The 14,814-nt window shown below is 39.2% G+C and overlaps 1 protein-coding gene across 1 annotated transcript in view; it reads left to right on the forward strand.

Annotated features, from left to right (window-relative positions):
- myo10 (myosin X) overlaps nt 1-14,814 on the forward strand; it is a 69,062-nt gene that overhangs the window by 30,127 nt on the left and 24,121 nt on the right. The window contains exons 5-19 of the mRNA XM_060872344.1: nt 3,268-3,402; nt 3,531-3,655; nt 3,883-3,896; nt 4,049-4,133; nt 4,429-4,532; nt 5,439-5,568; nt 5,773-5,891; nt 6,167-6,313; nt 6,485-6,585; nt 7,476-7,542; nt 7,757-7,849; nt 10,168-10,236; nt 10,905-10,987; nt 14,014-14,122; nt 14,628-14,708. Coding sequence (XP_060728327.1) covers nt 3,268-3,402; nt 3,531-3,655; nt 3,883-3,896; nt 4,049-4,133; nt 4,429-4,532; nt 5,439-5,568; nt 5,773-5,891; nt 6,167-6,313; nt 6,485-6,585; nt 7,476-7,542; nt 7,757-7,849; nt 10,168-10,236; nt 10,905-10,987; nt 14,014-14,122; nt 14,628-14,708 — 1,462 coding nt within the window. The remainder of the gene's footprint in view (nt 1-3,267; nt 3,403-3,530; nt 3,656-3,882; nt 3,897-4,048; nt 4,134-4,428; nt 4,533-5,438; nt 5,569-5,772; nt 5,892-6,166; nt 6,314-6,484; nt 6,586-7,475; nt 7,543-7,756; nt 7,850-10,167; nt 10,237-10,904; nt 10,988-14,013; nt 14,123-14,627; nt 14,709-14,814) is intronic.

Consider the following 14,814-nt stretch of genomic DNA (forward strand, 5'->3'; position numbering starts at 1 on the left):
GTGTGTGTGTGTGTGTGTGTGTGTGTGTGTGTGTGTGTGTTTCTCAAAAAATCTCATATCAGACCTCTAGCATTTCTTATTACATTCTTCCTTATATGAATGAGGAAATCTGCTGATGTCAGGTGACTTAAGCATAGCATTATTTGTTGCCATAACAACTCAAATAATGCAGTAAAATTAATGTGGAGTTGGTCTCCCTTTGTTGTTATAATAAGCTCCACTCTTCTTTGATGGCTTTCTGCTAGATTTTGGAGCGTGGCTGTGGGGATTTGTGTTCATTCAGCCACAGGAGTATTAATGAGGTCAGACAGTGATGTCAGATGAGAATGCCTGGCATGTGTTCAGCATTCCAGTTCATTTTAAAGGTGTTCAATGGGGTTTGGGTCAGTGCTTTGTAAAGGCCACACGAGGCCTTATAGTCTAATATTTGGCATATCATGTCTTTGTGGAGCTGGTTTTGTACTTTGTGCACAGGGGCATTGTTATACTGGAAAATGTTTTGACCCCTTAGTTCCAGTGAAGAACTACAAGAACTACCTGAGACTATACAGAACTACCAGAGACTATACAGAACTACCTGAGACTATAAAGAACTACCTGAGACTATACAGAACTACCTGAGACTATACAGAACTACCTGAGACTATACAGAACTACCTGAGACTATACAGAACTACCTGAGACTATAAAGAACTACCTGAGACTATACAGAACTACCTGAGACTATACAGAACTACCTGAGACTATACAGAACTACCTGAGACTATACAGAACTACCTGAGACTATACAGAATTACAGGGGACTATACAGAACTACCTGAGACTATACAGAACTACCTGAGACTATACAGAACTTCATGGGACTATACAGAACTACCTGAGACTATACAGAACTACCTGAGACTATACAGAACTACCTGAGACTATACAGAACTACAGGGGACTACAAAAAACTACATGAGACTACAAAAAACTACATGAGACTACACAGAACTACCCGAGACTACACAAAACTACATGAGACTACACACAACTACATGAGACTACACAAAAATACATGAGACTACACAAAACTACATGAAACTACACAAAAATACCTGAGACTACACACAACTACATGAGACTACACAAAAATACATGAGACTACACAAAACTACATGAGACCACACAAAAATACATGAGACTACACAAAACTACATGAGTCTACACAGAATTACCTGAGACTACACAAAAATACATGAGACTACACAAAACTACCTGAGACTACACACAACTACATGAGACTACACAAAAATACATGAGACTACACACAACTACATGAGACTAAACAGAACTAAATGAGACTACACAAAAATACATGAGACTACACAAAAATACATGAGACTAAACAGAACTAAATGAGACTACACAAAACTACATGAGACTACACAAAAATACATGAGACTACACAAAAATACATGAGACTACACAAAAATACATGAGACTAAACAGAACTAAATGAGACTACACACAACTACATGAGACTACACAAAATTACATGAGACTACACAAAAATACATGAGACTACACAAAAATACATGAGACTACACAAAAATACATGAGACTAAACAGAACTAAATGAGACTACACAAAACTACATGAGACTACACAAAACTACATGAGACTACACAAAATTACATGAGACTACACAAAAAATACATGAGACTACACAAAAATACATGAGACTAAACAGAACTAAATGAGACTACACAAAAATACATGAGACTACACAAAAATACATGAGACTACACAAAAATACATGAGACTAAACAGAACTACATGAGACTAGAAACATGAGACTGGATACGTTTTTTAATCCCCATTAGCTTATCCATATTCAAGATAGAGAGGCCTTTATTCAGAGGATGGAGTGTGTGCTTGATTGAGTTTAAATGTTTGTTAAAGCTCATGTAATATAAGTCGTTTTTAATGATGAATATCCTACTTTATAATGCAGTCTATTGAGTTTTCAAACCTCGTACTGAATGAGACGGTACACTAGCTCTAGTCCTACAGCTCTAGCCAATCCTATATCTGACTATGTATGTGGTTTAGCTGAATATTTTAATTTACTGGTAATTCAGGCCATTTAATGAAGGTTGTCTGGTTCCATGATTAAGCCTGCAGCACATTGTCAGTGAAAATGGAATAAGAAAGATTTAAATACATGCCCAAAACAAAGAAAAAATCTTACAGCACACAACGATGTATATGATGACCACCAATCTGTAAAACACAACTACAGACACACAACTGACACAAACCTCTAAGCATTTGAGTTAAGGTCTAAAAGTGTTTGGGCTTGATGTATTTCTATATGTTAACTCTTTGTGATTTTGAGCTGCAGCTCTGTTTCTGGCTTTAGACACTGCAATAGGTTAAATCACAGGGTTGCCTGACAACGCTAACTACTCGCTAGGTAAAGGTCAAAGAAAAAATTGTGTGGGTCTGGCTGACATTCAAATAAAGGCTTAAACATCTAATCTCAGTATCTAGGAGACCAAAACTTATTTAACTAAAGGAACAGTTTACTGAAAAACACAAGAAAAAAATGCTATTGTATTAAATCAGATTTTCCTGATCAGCAGGACCGTGTGTGACATTTACTTCTGTACTGGAGATAAGAACATTTAGCTAATGAGTACACATGTACAGTATAATAATTACTAAAATATTACATGTAAAAAAAACAAATCCTGTCACTCATAATGTATGATACATAATATATATCATTTGCATAACTTAGCTTATATATGGGGTGTGCTAAGTAGCTAATTTGTTAGCACAGTTATTGTGCTAAATTCTGCTAGAAGATGTAGGGTACAGGAACTACATAAACTTATTCACATGCTAACTCTAACTTTATAAAATACACATCGCTAATCATGGTTAGCTGGCTAGCTTGTTGGCGAGATAAGACAAATCTGGAGTCATCCATGTTTTTCATTTGAAAATGATTCTCATTAATGAAAGCTTCAGTATTTATTTAATTCTTTATTTATGTAGATTACAGGGCTTTCATTAAAAACAAATAGAGTCATTATATTCTGTTTTGTTTTGTAATTAGCTATAAAAGAAGGGACACTTGTTTCACCAATATACTGTACAAAGAGGATGCAAACTTTGAGATGAACTTCATATACTTTTTGACGTCCTTTACATAAACCAGTATCATTGAGAAGCTCTGTTATGTAAATGTGTGTGTGTGTGTGTGTGTGTGTTTGACAGTGGGGAGAGTGGTGCAGGTAAGACAGAGAGTACCAAGGTGATTCTACGGTTCTTGTCCTTAATGAGTCAGCAGAGCCTAGAACTTTCCGCAAGACACACAACATCTCACGTGGAGGAGGCTCTGCTGGAGAGCAGGTACACACACACACACAATATGCATGCAAAACAATACAAGCAATACACATTAAGACATTTTTACAATTTCCATTCTAACTAACTCTGTATTCTGCTGACTGTCTGTGTGGGTGTGTTTTCTTCTTCAGTCCTATAATGGAGGCATTTGGAAATGCTAAGACGGTGTACAATAATAACTCCAGCCGCTTTGGGAAGTTCATCCAGCTTCACTTTAGCCAGCGGGGAAACATTCAGGGAGGAAAGATTGTGGACTGTATCCTGTATTATGCTAAATATGATCCTCCTGAAAGATCAATACTTCCTCTGCTTCCTCTAATGCTTTGTGTGTGTGTGTGTGCATGCGTGTGTGTCTTTGTGTGTGTGTTTGTGTGTGTGTGTGTGTGTGTGTGTGTGTTTACCAAATTTGCTAGCTTTTGAAAGAGCAAAATGTTTTCACTGTCTGTTAATTTTCCTTGACTTGAATTTTCTCTTCCCATAAAGACTTATTAGAAAAGGTGAGCAAGCAATGAAATGCCTTATATTGATTTGTATATTGTGTGTGTGTGTGTGTGTGTACAGTGGTGCATGAAAAGTTGTGTAGACTTTCACACAGATATTATAATGCTAGATAGAGACTCTGTATAACTGTTTCTCCTCTGTCTGTCAGAACCGTGTTGTACGTCAGAATCCCGGTGAGAGGAACTACCACATATTCTATGCTTTACTGGCAGGAACCAGTGCAGAACAGAGAGGTCAGTACACCTTAAACTCAACACAACACCAAACCCTCCTTCTTAGTCCTTTTATCTGTTTTAAAATAATCAATCTCCTTCTCTCTCAGAGTTTAGAGCGATGATAACTCGGGGTTAAGTGCCCTATAGTGTGGGTCTCTTGAGATGTTGCTGTGTTTCTAACTCAATATGTTTCCTTTACCCTTTTACAACACTGCAGTGTTTCCTACATTTTCCAAATTGACTTAAAGAATCTCTCTCTCTCTCTCTCTCTCTCTCTCTCTCTCTCTCTCTCTCTGTCTCTGTCTCTGTTCAGAGGAGTTTTCTCTGCTGCCCGCTGAGAGCTTTTACTACCTGAATCAGTCTGGCTGTGTGAGGGATCACACTATCAGTGACACACACATGTTTCAGGAAGTGCTGGTAAGACACACAAATGTCATATTTGTCAGATTTATCTTTACAATGCACAATATGTATCTTAAAAGTTTGTTTAGACTGAGTTTGACTGAGATTTTGCTAATGAGGAAAATTAAATGCTATCTACAAAAGAAGATTCTCTACAAAAGCTTCTTGATGCAGACAATAACAAAAAGCACTGATGCTGCTCTTAGACAAGGGAATCATCATGCTTATTCATTCATTCATTCATTCATTCATTCATTTTCTACCGCTTATCCGTACTACCGCGGGTCACGGGCATCATGCTTATATATTCCGTTATCAATATAAAGATACCAAACAAAGGAATTTGTAGCCAGTTTTAAAATGTTATTAAAAATGTCAAATTTTTCAAATTTTTTCCCAAAATAATGACCGCTTCTGGCTGATGTTTAAGTTATTTCAGGATTTATATATCCACACTATAATCTGGTTAAGAGTTTTTGAAGCTGAATAAATTAGTAAATGCATTTCCATATTAAAATGTTCTGAAAATTATTACTGAAAGGGAAACTTGTCAATAATGAACACAAGTGAGCTGTCATTTCTACCACACATCAAACAACAAAACTGTTATTTATTTAGGATATTTTCCACCCGCTGGTTAAGTCTCCTCTATAATAAGACAGTGAGCAGTCAGAAAGGGTTAGGGTTGGGGGTTCGGGCAGCTGAACACATTAGGAAGAAAGTGTAATCTGCTGTCTTCTGCATACATGAGTTGACTTCACTGAGTGTCTGGTGTCACGTGATCATGTGAGAGTATCAGAGTCATCACTCCCACATCACTTCGGGCGATAGAGCTAACGTTTTCTTGACAGTCACTCAGGAACCTTGAGTGCTTGTTGGTAATGTGTGTGTGTGTGTGTGTGTTTGTGTGTGTGTGTTTAGAATGCCTTGAGGACCATGCAGTTTGGAGAGGAGAGTATCAGTGAGGTTTTGAGGCTGTTAGCTGGAATTCTGCACCTTGGCAACATTGAATTTGCCACAGCCGGAGGAGCTCAAGTCTCATCCAAAGCAGGTTTGCTTTTTAGACCTTTCTAATGAACACCATCTTGCTCCTTTTTTCTCTCTTTCTCTCTCTTTCTCTCTTCATCAGTCGTCTTTGTAAAATGTTAATTCTACAGGTCTAAAAAAGAATTCCATCGCTATGAATCATTTCATTCAAATCAAATAATAAAGTTATTATTAGCATAATATGGATGGTGTGCATGTGTGTGTTTAGCTCTCGGCAGTGCAGCGGAACTGCTGGGTTTGGACTGCACACAGTTGGCTGAAGTTCTGACGCACAGATCCATGATCCTCAGAGGAGAAGAGATTAGCACTCCACTTACTGTAGAACAGGTGACATACACATGCATGTACACACACACACACACACACACACACACACTAGTATTTCTTATATAGTGATTATAAACTCTGTACTCCAGCAGCATGTAACACTGACTCAGCTTTTTTACATGATGAACATTTAAATGAGGTTCACTAAAATTATCCTGTGGTTTTGTTGATATTAACATTGTGGAAATTGATGTCTTTGTGTGTGTGTGTGTGTGTGTGTGTGTGTGTGTGTGTGTGTGTGTGTGCGTGCATGTGCGTGTGTGTGTACATGCTAGGCTGTTGATTCCCGAGACTCTATGGCTATGGCTCTTTACTCCCAGTGCTTCACCTGGATTCTCCACAAACTCAACAAGCGTATCCATGGCAACGAAGACTTCAAGTCCATCGGCATCCTTGACATTTTTGGCTTTGAGAACTTTGAGGTGCAAAACAATCTTCTGATCTCACTGTATAGAATAATATAATAATATAACTTTTATAACTGTTACGAAGGGACAGAGACAGGAAGCAGAGTGATGCATGATGATATTGATGATGATGATGATGATGATGATGATGATGATGATGATGATGATGATGTGTCTGTCCTTCAGGTGAATCGGTTTGAGCAGTTCAACATTAACTATGCCAATGAGAAGCTGCAGGAGTATTTCAATAAGCACATCTTCTCTCTGGAGCAGCTGGAGTACAACAGGTGTTTGTGTGTGTGTGTGTGTGTGTGTGTGTGTGTGTGTGTGTGTGTGTGTGTGTGTGTGTGTGTGTGTGTGTGTGGCAGACTGGTAACAGTAGGTACTTATTAACTGTGCAACTTTAGATTCACAAACTGACTTTATAATATAGATACAAGGAATTGGTTTGATTAGGCATTTGATTAGCTAGCTGATTATTTCCCTTACTCCAGTTTGCCCTGTGATAGGTTGGGACCGTATATAGGGTGCCATCTGCCTTGTGCCCCAAGTCCCCTGGTATAGACAACCATTTGTAGGATAAGTGCTACTAACAGATGGATTGATGTTACTGCACTAAGATGGCTTTACAAGACATAAGAATCTAAAGTTAGAAATGGTGCTAGATTTATTTGCTAGACAGGATTTGAGACATAAATAGCCTAGATTCAACCGTTAGAACAGAAATTAACCAGTGGACTCAAGGGTCATTTAATTAGCTATAAAATTGCTTCTACTGAAATACAGTAATATCAGTACATGGTGCTGATTTGTTTAATCTGTATGTTATACAGTCACTAGTTAGTCACTAGTGCTGATGTTGTAAATCACATGGCAGAGCATTTGAATATCTAAACAATGACAGCACATAGACAGTATAGAGGGTATGAGAGGTTTTCTCAGAAATGCCATCAGATCTCACGGATACTGACTTGCTGGAAAACAGCTAAAAACCAAAACATTGAAAAACACACTGACACGTAAGATAAATAAGAAGAATAATTTATCAAGAAGATAAAAATAATAAATAGAAATATATTGCACCAAATCTTATGCATTATTTTCACTTCAGCGTCAAACTCCAAAAAGGTTTTAAAATATTCTTTGTGTGTGTGTGTGTATGTGCATGTGTGTAAAGGGAAGGCCTGATCTGGGATGATGTTAACTGGATGGACAATGGAGAATGTCTAGATCTGATAGAGAAGGTACAGTAATCTACATTCTTCTGACCTGCTACATATTCAACAGAAAGTGACACTGTATATATGATTAATGATCATCTGTATGTGTGTGTGTGTCTGTCTGTCTGTGTATCTGTGTTTGTGTCTCTCTGACTGTCTTTGTATCTGTATCTGTGTGTATGTCTGACTCTGTGTGTGTGTGTGTGTGTGTGCACGTGTGTGTGCTGCACCTATGCAGAAACTGGGTCTGTTGGCTCTGATGAATGAGGAGAGTCATTTCCCTAAAGCCACTGATGCTACATTGCTGGAGAAGCTCCACAGCCAACACTCTGTAAGTCTTTCAACGCCCCACCCCACCCCCAGCCCCACACACACAGGCATCAGATGTACAATGTGGTCTGAACTAATATCAGCTCTTCTGTAAAACTGTAAAAAAAATTCCCAACACATATGCAGAAAGCGAGCCTGTGACATCTGAGCCTAATAATTAGAGACATGCTCGTAGTTTCTGTGTGTTGTAGCTGTGAACATTTGTGTAGTCCAGCAGTGGGCAGTAGAGTAATGCAGGATTTAATGGCATTATGCTGCAGCATGGAGACTATGGATGTGTCCCGAATCTAAGAACACAAAAAGACCTCATAAGGACAAGAGGATGTAGAAGGCAATAGATCTGTGCTGCAATCTTCCTGTTGTACAATACATTATCCCAGTGCATTTACAGCAGTGGCATAGGACCGATAATGTTTAATGTGTCAACACTGCAGCGTTTGTAAAATGAAAAACCATAACATTTACATTATTATAACTGTGACCTCACACTGACTTCCAAACTAAGCTTAACAAGTTTAATGTCAGAACAGAAGCTTATTAATGGTGCTTGCAAAGCAACATTCTTACTATCCTGCATACTCTTCCGGACAAAACTTCGGCGCGTAACTTGTCCTGCAGCTTTCGTCCTAGACCCATGAATGAGGTGTCAAATTGACCGGCTCATTGAGGACGTCGATTTGGGTAGGGACGGTAGGGACATGTCCCTACCAATATCTAGTATCAAGGGAACACTCAATTGTCAATTGTCCATAGCAATAATTCGACCAGGCCTATATATATATATATATATATATATAAAACCACTGATGTCCGTCTGTGTCTTGTGCTTTTTTACTTATTTCATTTAACATTTATCCAGGAATCATTAAATAAGGTGAAAAATATTTTACAACAATGTTCTGTATAAAATAGCGCAACTTGTGGAACACAAACGGTTAACAGATTTACCCCCTGCAATGAATCCCGCCTCTGTAACTCACCTCTCTAAAAGAATTGGCCTTTGCCTTTTTTGAGTCCCGCCTCTCTAACCCACGTCGCTGTTTGATTGGCTTTGTCTTTCTCGCTAATGTGTTGAGGTCGGAGGCTGCAGCTATATTCCGTTGTATGAAGCAATATGCAACGTGATTATTCAGCTACCGGTATGTGAGTAAGAAAGTATTCTTATAACAACAGTTTTATGCACAAAATACAGGGAATGTTGTCCCCACCAATGTCAAAATCAAACTTACGCCATTGGTGTTATGACTTTTCTAAGCAATCTGAGTACTGGTACTTCCGGTACCGGGTCTCAAAGTGGCCTTTTTTCCATAGACTCCCATTATAAACTTTGGAGGTTTATAACTCGGCAAGCTTTCGAACTATCTACACCAAACTCGGCCAACTCCTTTAGGGTGATACTCTGAACAAAGGTTTAAAGTGGTCTACCGACTGGCCTTTCGGTTGTGCCGCAGCCCCGCCCCCAAAATATGCAAAATCAAAAAACTTTTTACAACATGTACATGTGACATATCAAAACACTCACAACAATGAGGGGAACTTCCTCACGTGTAATTTGATGAAGTCACGTGACGTCACGTGATTTCACGTGAAAATAAATAATTTGCACAACATGGACATGTGACATATCAAAACACTCAGCACAATGAGGGGAACTGCCTCACGTGTATTCTGGTCACGTCCATGTTGTGCTAAATTTTGATTTCCACGTGACATCACGTGATGTCACGTGGAAATCAAAATTTAGCACAACATGGACATGTGACATATTAAAACACTCAGCACGATGAGGGGAACTTGCCACGCGCAAGCACCATTCACATTTTCTTCAGGAAATGTACGTTCTAGTTCTAATTAAAATACTTCTAAAGGATGCATTGGACTTTTTTTAACAAGCTCGTATGTATCTTAATCTAAATCACATATCAAAATGATTCTTTTTAGATGCATATTGAGATTATTGCATTTAAAAAAGATAAAACGTAGAGTTAGAGTTTCAGTTAGGCTTCTGTTATCTGCCATTGATTTGCTGCAATGAATCCTGGGACTTCAAGTGGGTTCGGTGAACTCAGGTCTAAATCTGATGCATCCTCGATATTAAGACCATATCTGAGTAATTTCATGCGTCCTCTGTGCTTCGCATGCTTGTTTATTAGAATTATTAGATTATAAGATTATTAGTTTTGGCAGTGGATGATGATGTAGAGCGAGTACACAAGGACACAGAACAGTGCACACTGCGAAACAGCTTGTTTATGTACACAACTCTAGTTAGTATATGTAATTGTAACCCTAGTTCCATCTCACTCTTCTCTCTCACAGAAAAACCCTTTCTACGTAAAGCCTCGAGTTGCTGTGCACTACTTTGGAGTGAAGCACTATGCAGGAGAGGTAAGATGTACTAGTCATCATGCTGTTTGTGTTCAGTAGCTCTAGTTAACAAGGTTATGTGAGTTCATAAAGTGAGCCACAGTGGGTTCCTTATGTGAAGAGTCTAGGGTCAGTGTCACTGAAAGATTTTACATGCTGTTATATTTTTTGCATGACGGTACAGTGGCTTGGTGGTTAGCATGCATGCCTCACAGTTGAGGGTTTGATTCCTGCCTTCACGTGTGTGTGTCTGTGTGTGTGTGTGTGTGTGTGTGTGTGTGTGTGTGTGTGTATGTGGAGTTTGCATGTCCTCTCTGTGCCTCATGGGTTTCCTACTGGTATGCCGGTTTCCTCCAAAGAAAACAACATGTATTGTAGGGTGATTGGCAGCTCTAAATTGTCCATATTGTGTGAATGTGTGTGAGTGTGTGCGTGAGTGTTGTGTCCTATGATAGACTCCTGGGAAAGACTTCTGGTTCCTTCTAGTTAGGATAAGCGGTGTAGAGAATATATGGATGGATGGATGGATGGATGGGTGGATGGATGGATGGATGGGTGGATGAATGGAATGATTATATCTTTTAGTTACCTTAGTTGCATGTTTAATTTTCTCTGCACATTCAGGTTTGTGTGCTTATATACAGTAATGTGTGTGTGTGTGTGTGTGTTAAATATTTTGATATCTCTAGGTGGTGTATGACGTAAGAGGGATCCTGGAGAAGAACAGAGATACTTTCAGAGATGACATCCTCAACTTACTAAGGGATAGCAGGTGTGTGTGTGTGTTTATGTGTTTGTGTGTGTGAGAGAGGGTATTAAATATTTAGCAGTAGCAATAATAAAAAAAAAACATAGCCGACTAGTTATCATTAAAGCAAAATCTTTACTCCGCAACCTGAACACATTTTAGCATCTTCAATGTTTTTTACACTGTTAATGATGAAATTAAATAAATCAATGCAGAGAAATAATACGTCCATGATATTATATACAGTGCCTTACAAATGTATTCACACCCCTTTGACTTTTTCCAATTTTGTTGCATTACAACCTGGAATTTAAATGGATTGATTGTAAATTGATTTATAGAAATTTACAATTTCTGAGATGCAAAATATTTTTTATTGTTAAGCAAACAACAGAAAGCTTGGGTGTGCATAACTATTTACCCCCTCAAAGTTAATACTTTCTAGAGCCACCATTTGCAGCAGTTACAGCTGCAAGTCTCTTTGGGTATGTCTGTATGAGCTTAGCACATCTAGCCACTGGGGTTTTTGCCCATTCTTCCAGGCAAAACCGCTTAGACTTCTTTAAGTTGGATGGGTCCGACTGGGCACATTCAAATGTTTTTCCCTAAAAAAAGGGTCATTGTCCTGCTGGAATTTGAACATCTTTCCCAGTCTCATCTCTTAGACAGACTGGAACAGGTTTTTTTCAAGAATTGCCCTGTATTTCTAACCATCCATCACTCCTTCAATTCTGGCAGGTTTTACAGTACCTGCTGATGAAAAACACCCCCACAGCATGATACTACCACCACCATGCTTCACTGTGGAGAGGTTTTCTGGGGGTGATGAGAGGTGTTGGGTTTATGCCAGAAAAAGCGTTTTCTTTTCTGTCCAAAAGTTAAATTTTAGTACGTTCTTCCAGAGTCTCCCACGTGTCTTTTGGCAAACACAAGACATCCTTTCTTGTGTTTTTCTTTAAGCAAGGGCTTTTTTTCTGCCAATTCTTCCATAAAGCCCAGTACTGTAGAGTGTACAGCTAATACCCTCCTTGGTCTGTCTGTGAGTTTTGGTGGGTGGCCCTCTCTTGGCAAGTTTGCTGTGGTGCTATATTCCTTCCACTTTGCTATGGTGGATTTAATGGTGCTTTGTGGGATATTCAAAGTTTTGGATTTTTTTTTTTTGTAATCCAACCCTGATTTGTACTTCTCTAAAATTCTGGCCCTGAGCTGTTTGGAGAGCTCCTCGGTCTTCTTGGACTTCTTGGTCTGCTTGCTCTATGCTGCCTTTTGCTCAGTTGTGTTGAGCTGAGATGATGTGACACTTAGACTGCAGACACATAGACTTAATTTAACTAATTATGTGGCTTCTAGTAATTGGTAGCACTTGGTAGAACTTATTTAGGAGCTTCATAACAAAAGGGGTGAATACAAATGCACACACCACTTTGCAGTTTTTTATTTTTAAAATTTAAATTTTTCACTTTAAAATCATTTCACTTTATCAACTTGGAGTATTTTGCATAGATTCACTACATCCTTTAAATTCCAGGTTGTAATGCAACAAAATAGGAAAAAGGCAAAGGGGGTCAATACTTTTGCAAGGCACTGTATCTACCTCGCTGTTTTTTCCACCTCACTGACTAGTTAACATCCTTCGTGTATTAGCAGCTTGTCTGTGGAAACCAGAAGAGCTTTTTACACTTGAGATAGTTCACAGAGGCTCATTGTAAACTTCGGGGAAACAGAATCCTGACTTATGTTGTTTGATCATTCACAATGCTCATACTTTACCCAGAGTTCCACTCATTCCAGACTGTTCAGAGTCAGACATTTCACACTGTACATTCCAAAACTCTGGGTTTTCTGTTCTTATTTCCATACTGACAGCAGAAAATCTGAACTCCAACAGCTTTTACTGGCCAAGAACCGCCCAAGAGGCCATGTGTGTGACATGTAAAGCAACCAAACGTTTTGTCCAGAGTCATGTTTAGAAGGTGGGAAAATGTAAAGTCAACGTCGTTACAAAACTCTGTGTGCAACCAGAGACTGTTCATTTATAAAAGTTGTGTAAATGAATGAGTCTGTAAAGTCACACTATGTGGAAAATCCAGCATTTAGCTGATCCTCATAAGTGCTCATTGTCACAGCAGTAAACGTAATGACTTCCTTCTTCGATGAGGGAAGTGAAGCATCATGTCGGCTCTGTTTCCAGGTAGAGCGTTAAAAAACATGACACTCGTGCCTCCTGTAGAATCTAACCAATCAGATGATGATTTTGAAACTCCTGAATGGTTTCCAGTTTTGTGTGTCATGTGCCTCAGGTTCCTGGGTGTGACTTCTGAGCCTGAGACTAATGACTGAGAAAAAATGTCAGCCTATAAATCCTCCTTGACTGGATGAATCATGTGATACGAGGCACGTGTTGTTTAATTTCTGATTTAGTTCATTCATTCTTTCATTCATTTTCTACCGCTTATCCGAACTACCTCGGGTCACGGGGAGCCTGTGCCTATCTCAGGCGTCATCGGGCATCAAGGCAGGATACACCCTGGACGGAGTGCCAACCCATCGCAGGGCACACACACACACACACTCATTCATTCACGCAATCACACACTACGGACAATTTTCCAGAGGTGCCAATCAACTTAGCATGCATGTCTTTGGACCGGGAGAGGAAACGGGAGTACCCGGAGGAAACCCCCGAGGCACGGGGAGAACATGCAAACTCCACACACACAAGGTGGAGGCGGGAATCGAACCCCCAACCCTGGAGGTGTGAGGCGAACGTGCTAACCACTAAGCCACCGTGCCCCCTTTCTGATTTAGTTTCTGATTTAGTTTCTGATATTAATCGTATCTAGACATAAGGTTCTAACAGGTTTGCAAAAGCTCCACTAACACTGCTTCAGAGCAGGGTATCATAACTCTCAGTGCTAAACCTGTTCGTGTGACAGGTTCCTCTTCCACACAAAACTGTAAAGTTTACTACATTTTCTAAATTGACTTTATTTCTCTCTCTCTCTCTCTCTCTCTCTCTCTCTCTCTCTCTCTTTCTCTCTCTCTCTCAGTTTGGATTTTGTGTATGATCTGTTTGAGAGGATGAGTAGCAGGAGTGGGCAGGACATGATGAAAAGCAGCTCACAGCACCGCAGGCCAACAGTCAGCTCGCAGTTTAAGGTAAGCTGCTGCAGAAAACGCCTTCAGAATGCTCACAGTGTTTATAGACATGAGGAGGAAAGCTTTTGTACACTTTTAAACAAAAACACTTTTAAACATTGTCTTTTTTGCTAGTGGTAAACTTTTTCATAGCATAATGTCAGAGCTTTCGGTATATCAGCTAATGAGGATCAGGTTCTGATATGCAGCTTGTTATGTACAGTATCTGCTAAAAAAGTCTAAAATGCTTATGGCTTATTTTCTGACTCGCATTTCACTTGACACTTTGGTGTCATGATCTAGAGCAATGTAGCATAATGTTAGCAGCAGAACTATCATCAGTGTGTGTGCTGCATTATTACAGTTATTCTTAATTTACTCTGAAGACATTAAAGCTGTTAAAGCTGTAATCAGGAATCACTCTTGGGACAGATTCTGTAGTCAAACAACTGCAACAAAATGATATCTTAGTAAGCTTTTACACTATATGTACACACTCTCACCTTATTTATTTCTGCCTACCCAGAATTCTTTGCACTCCCTGATGTCCACCCTGAGCACATCCAACCCTTTCTTTGTGCGATGCATCAAACCCAACAACAATAAGGTACACACACACACACACCACACACATATGCACACACAAATACACATGCACACACACGTGCACACACAAACTCATATGCATGCACACACACACACACACACATATG

Source organism: Tachysurus vachellii, chromosome 1 (genome assembly GCF_030014155.1).
Source record: "Tachysurus vachellii isolate PV-2020 chromosome 1, HZAU_Pvac_v1, whole genome shotgun sequence".
Taxonomy (NCBI): Eukaryota; Metazoa; Chordata; class Actinopteri; order Siluriformes; family Bagridae; genus Tachysurus; species Tachysurus vachellii.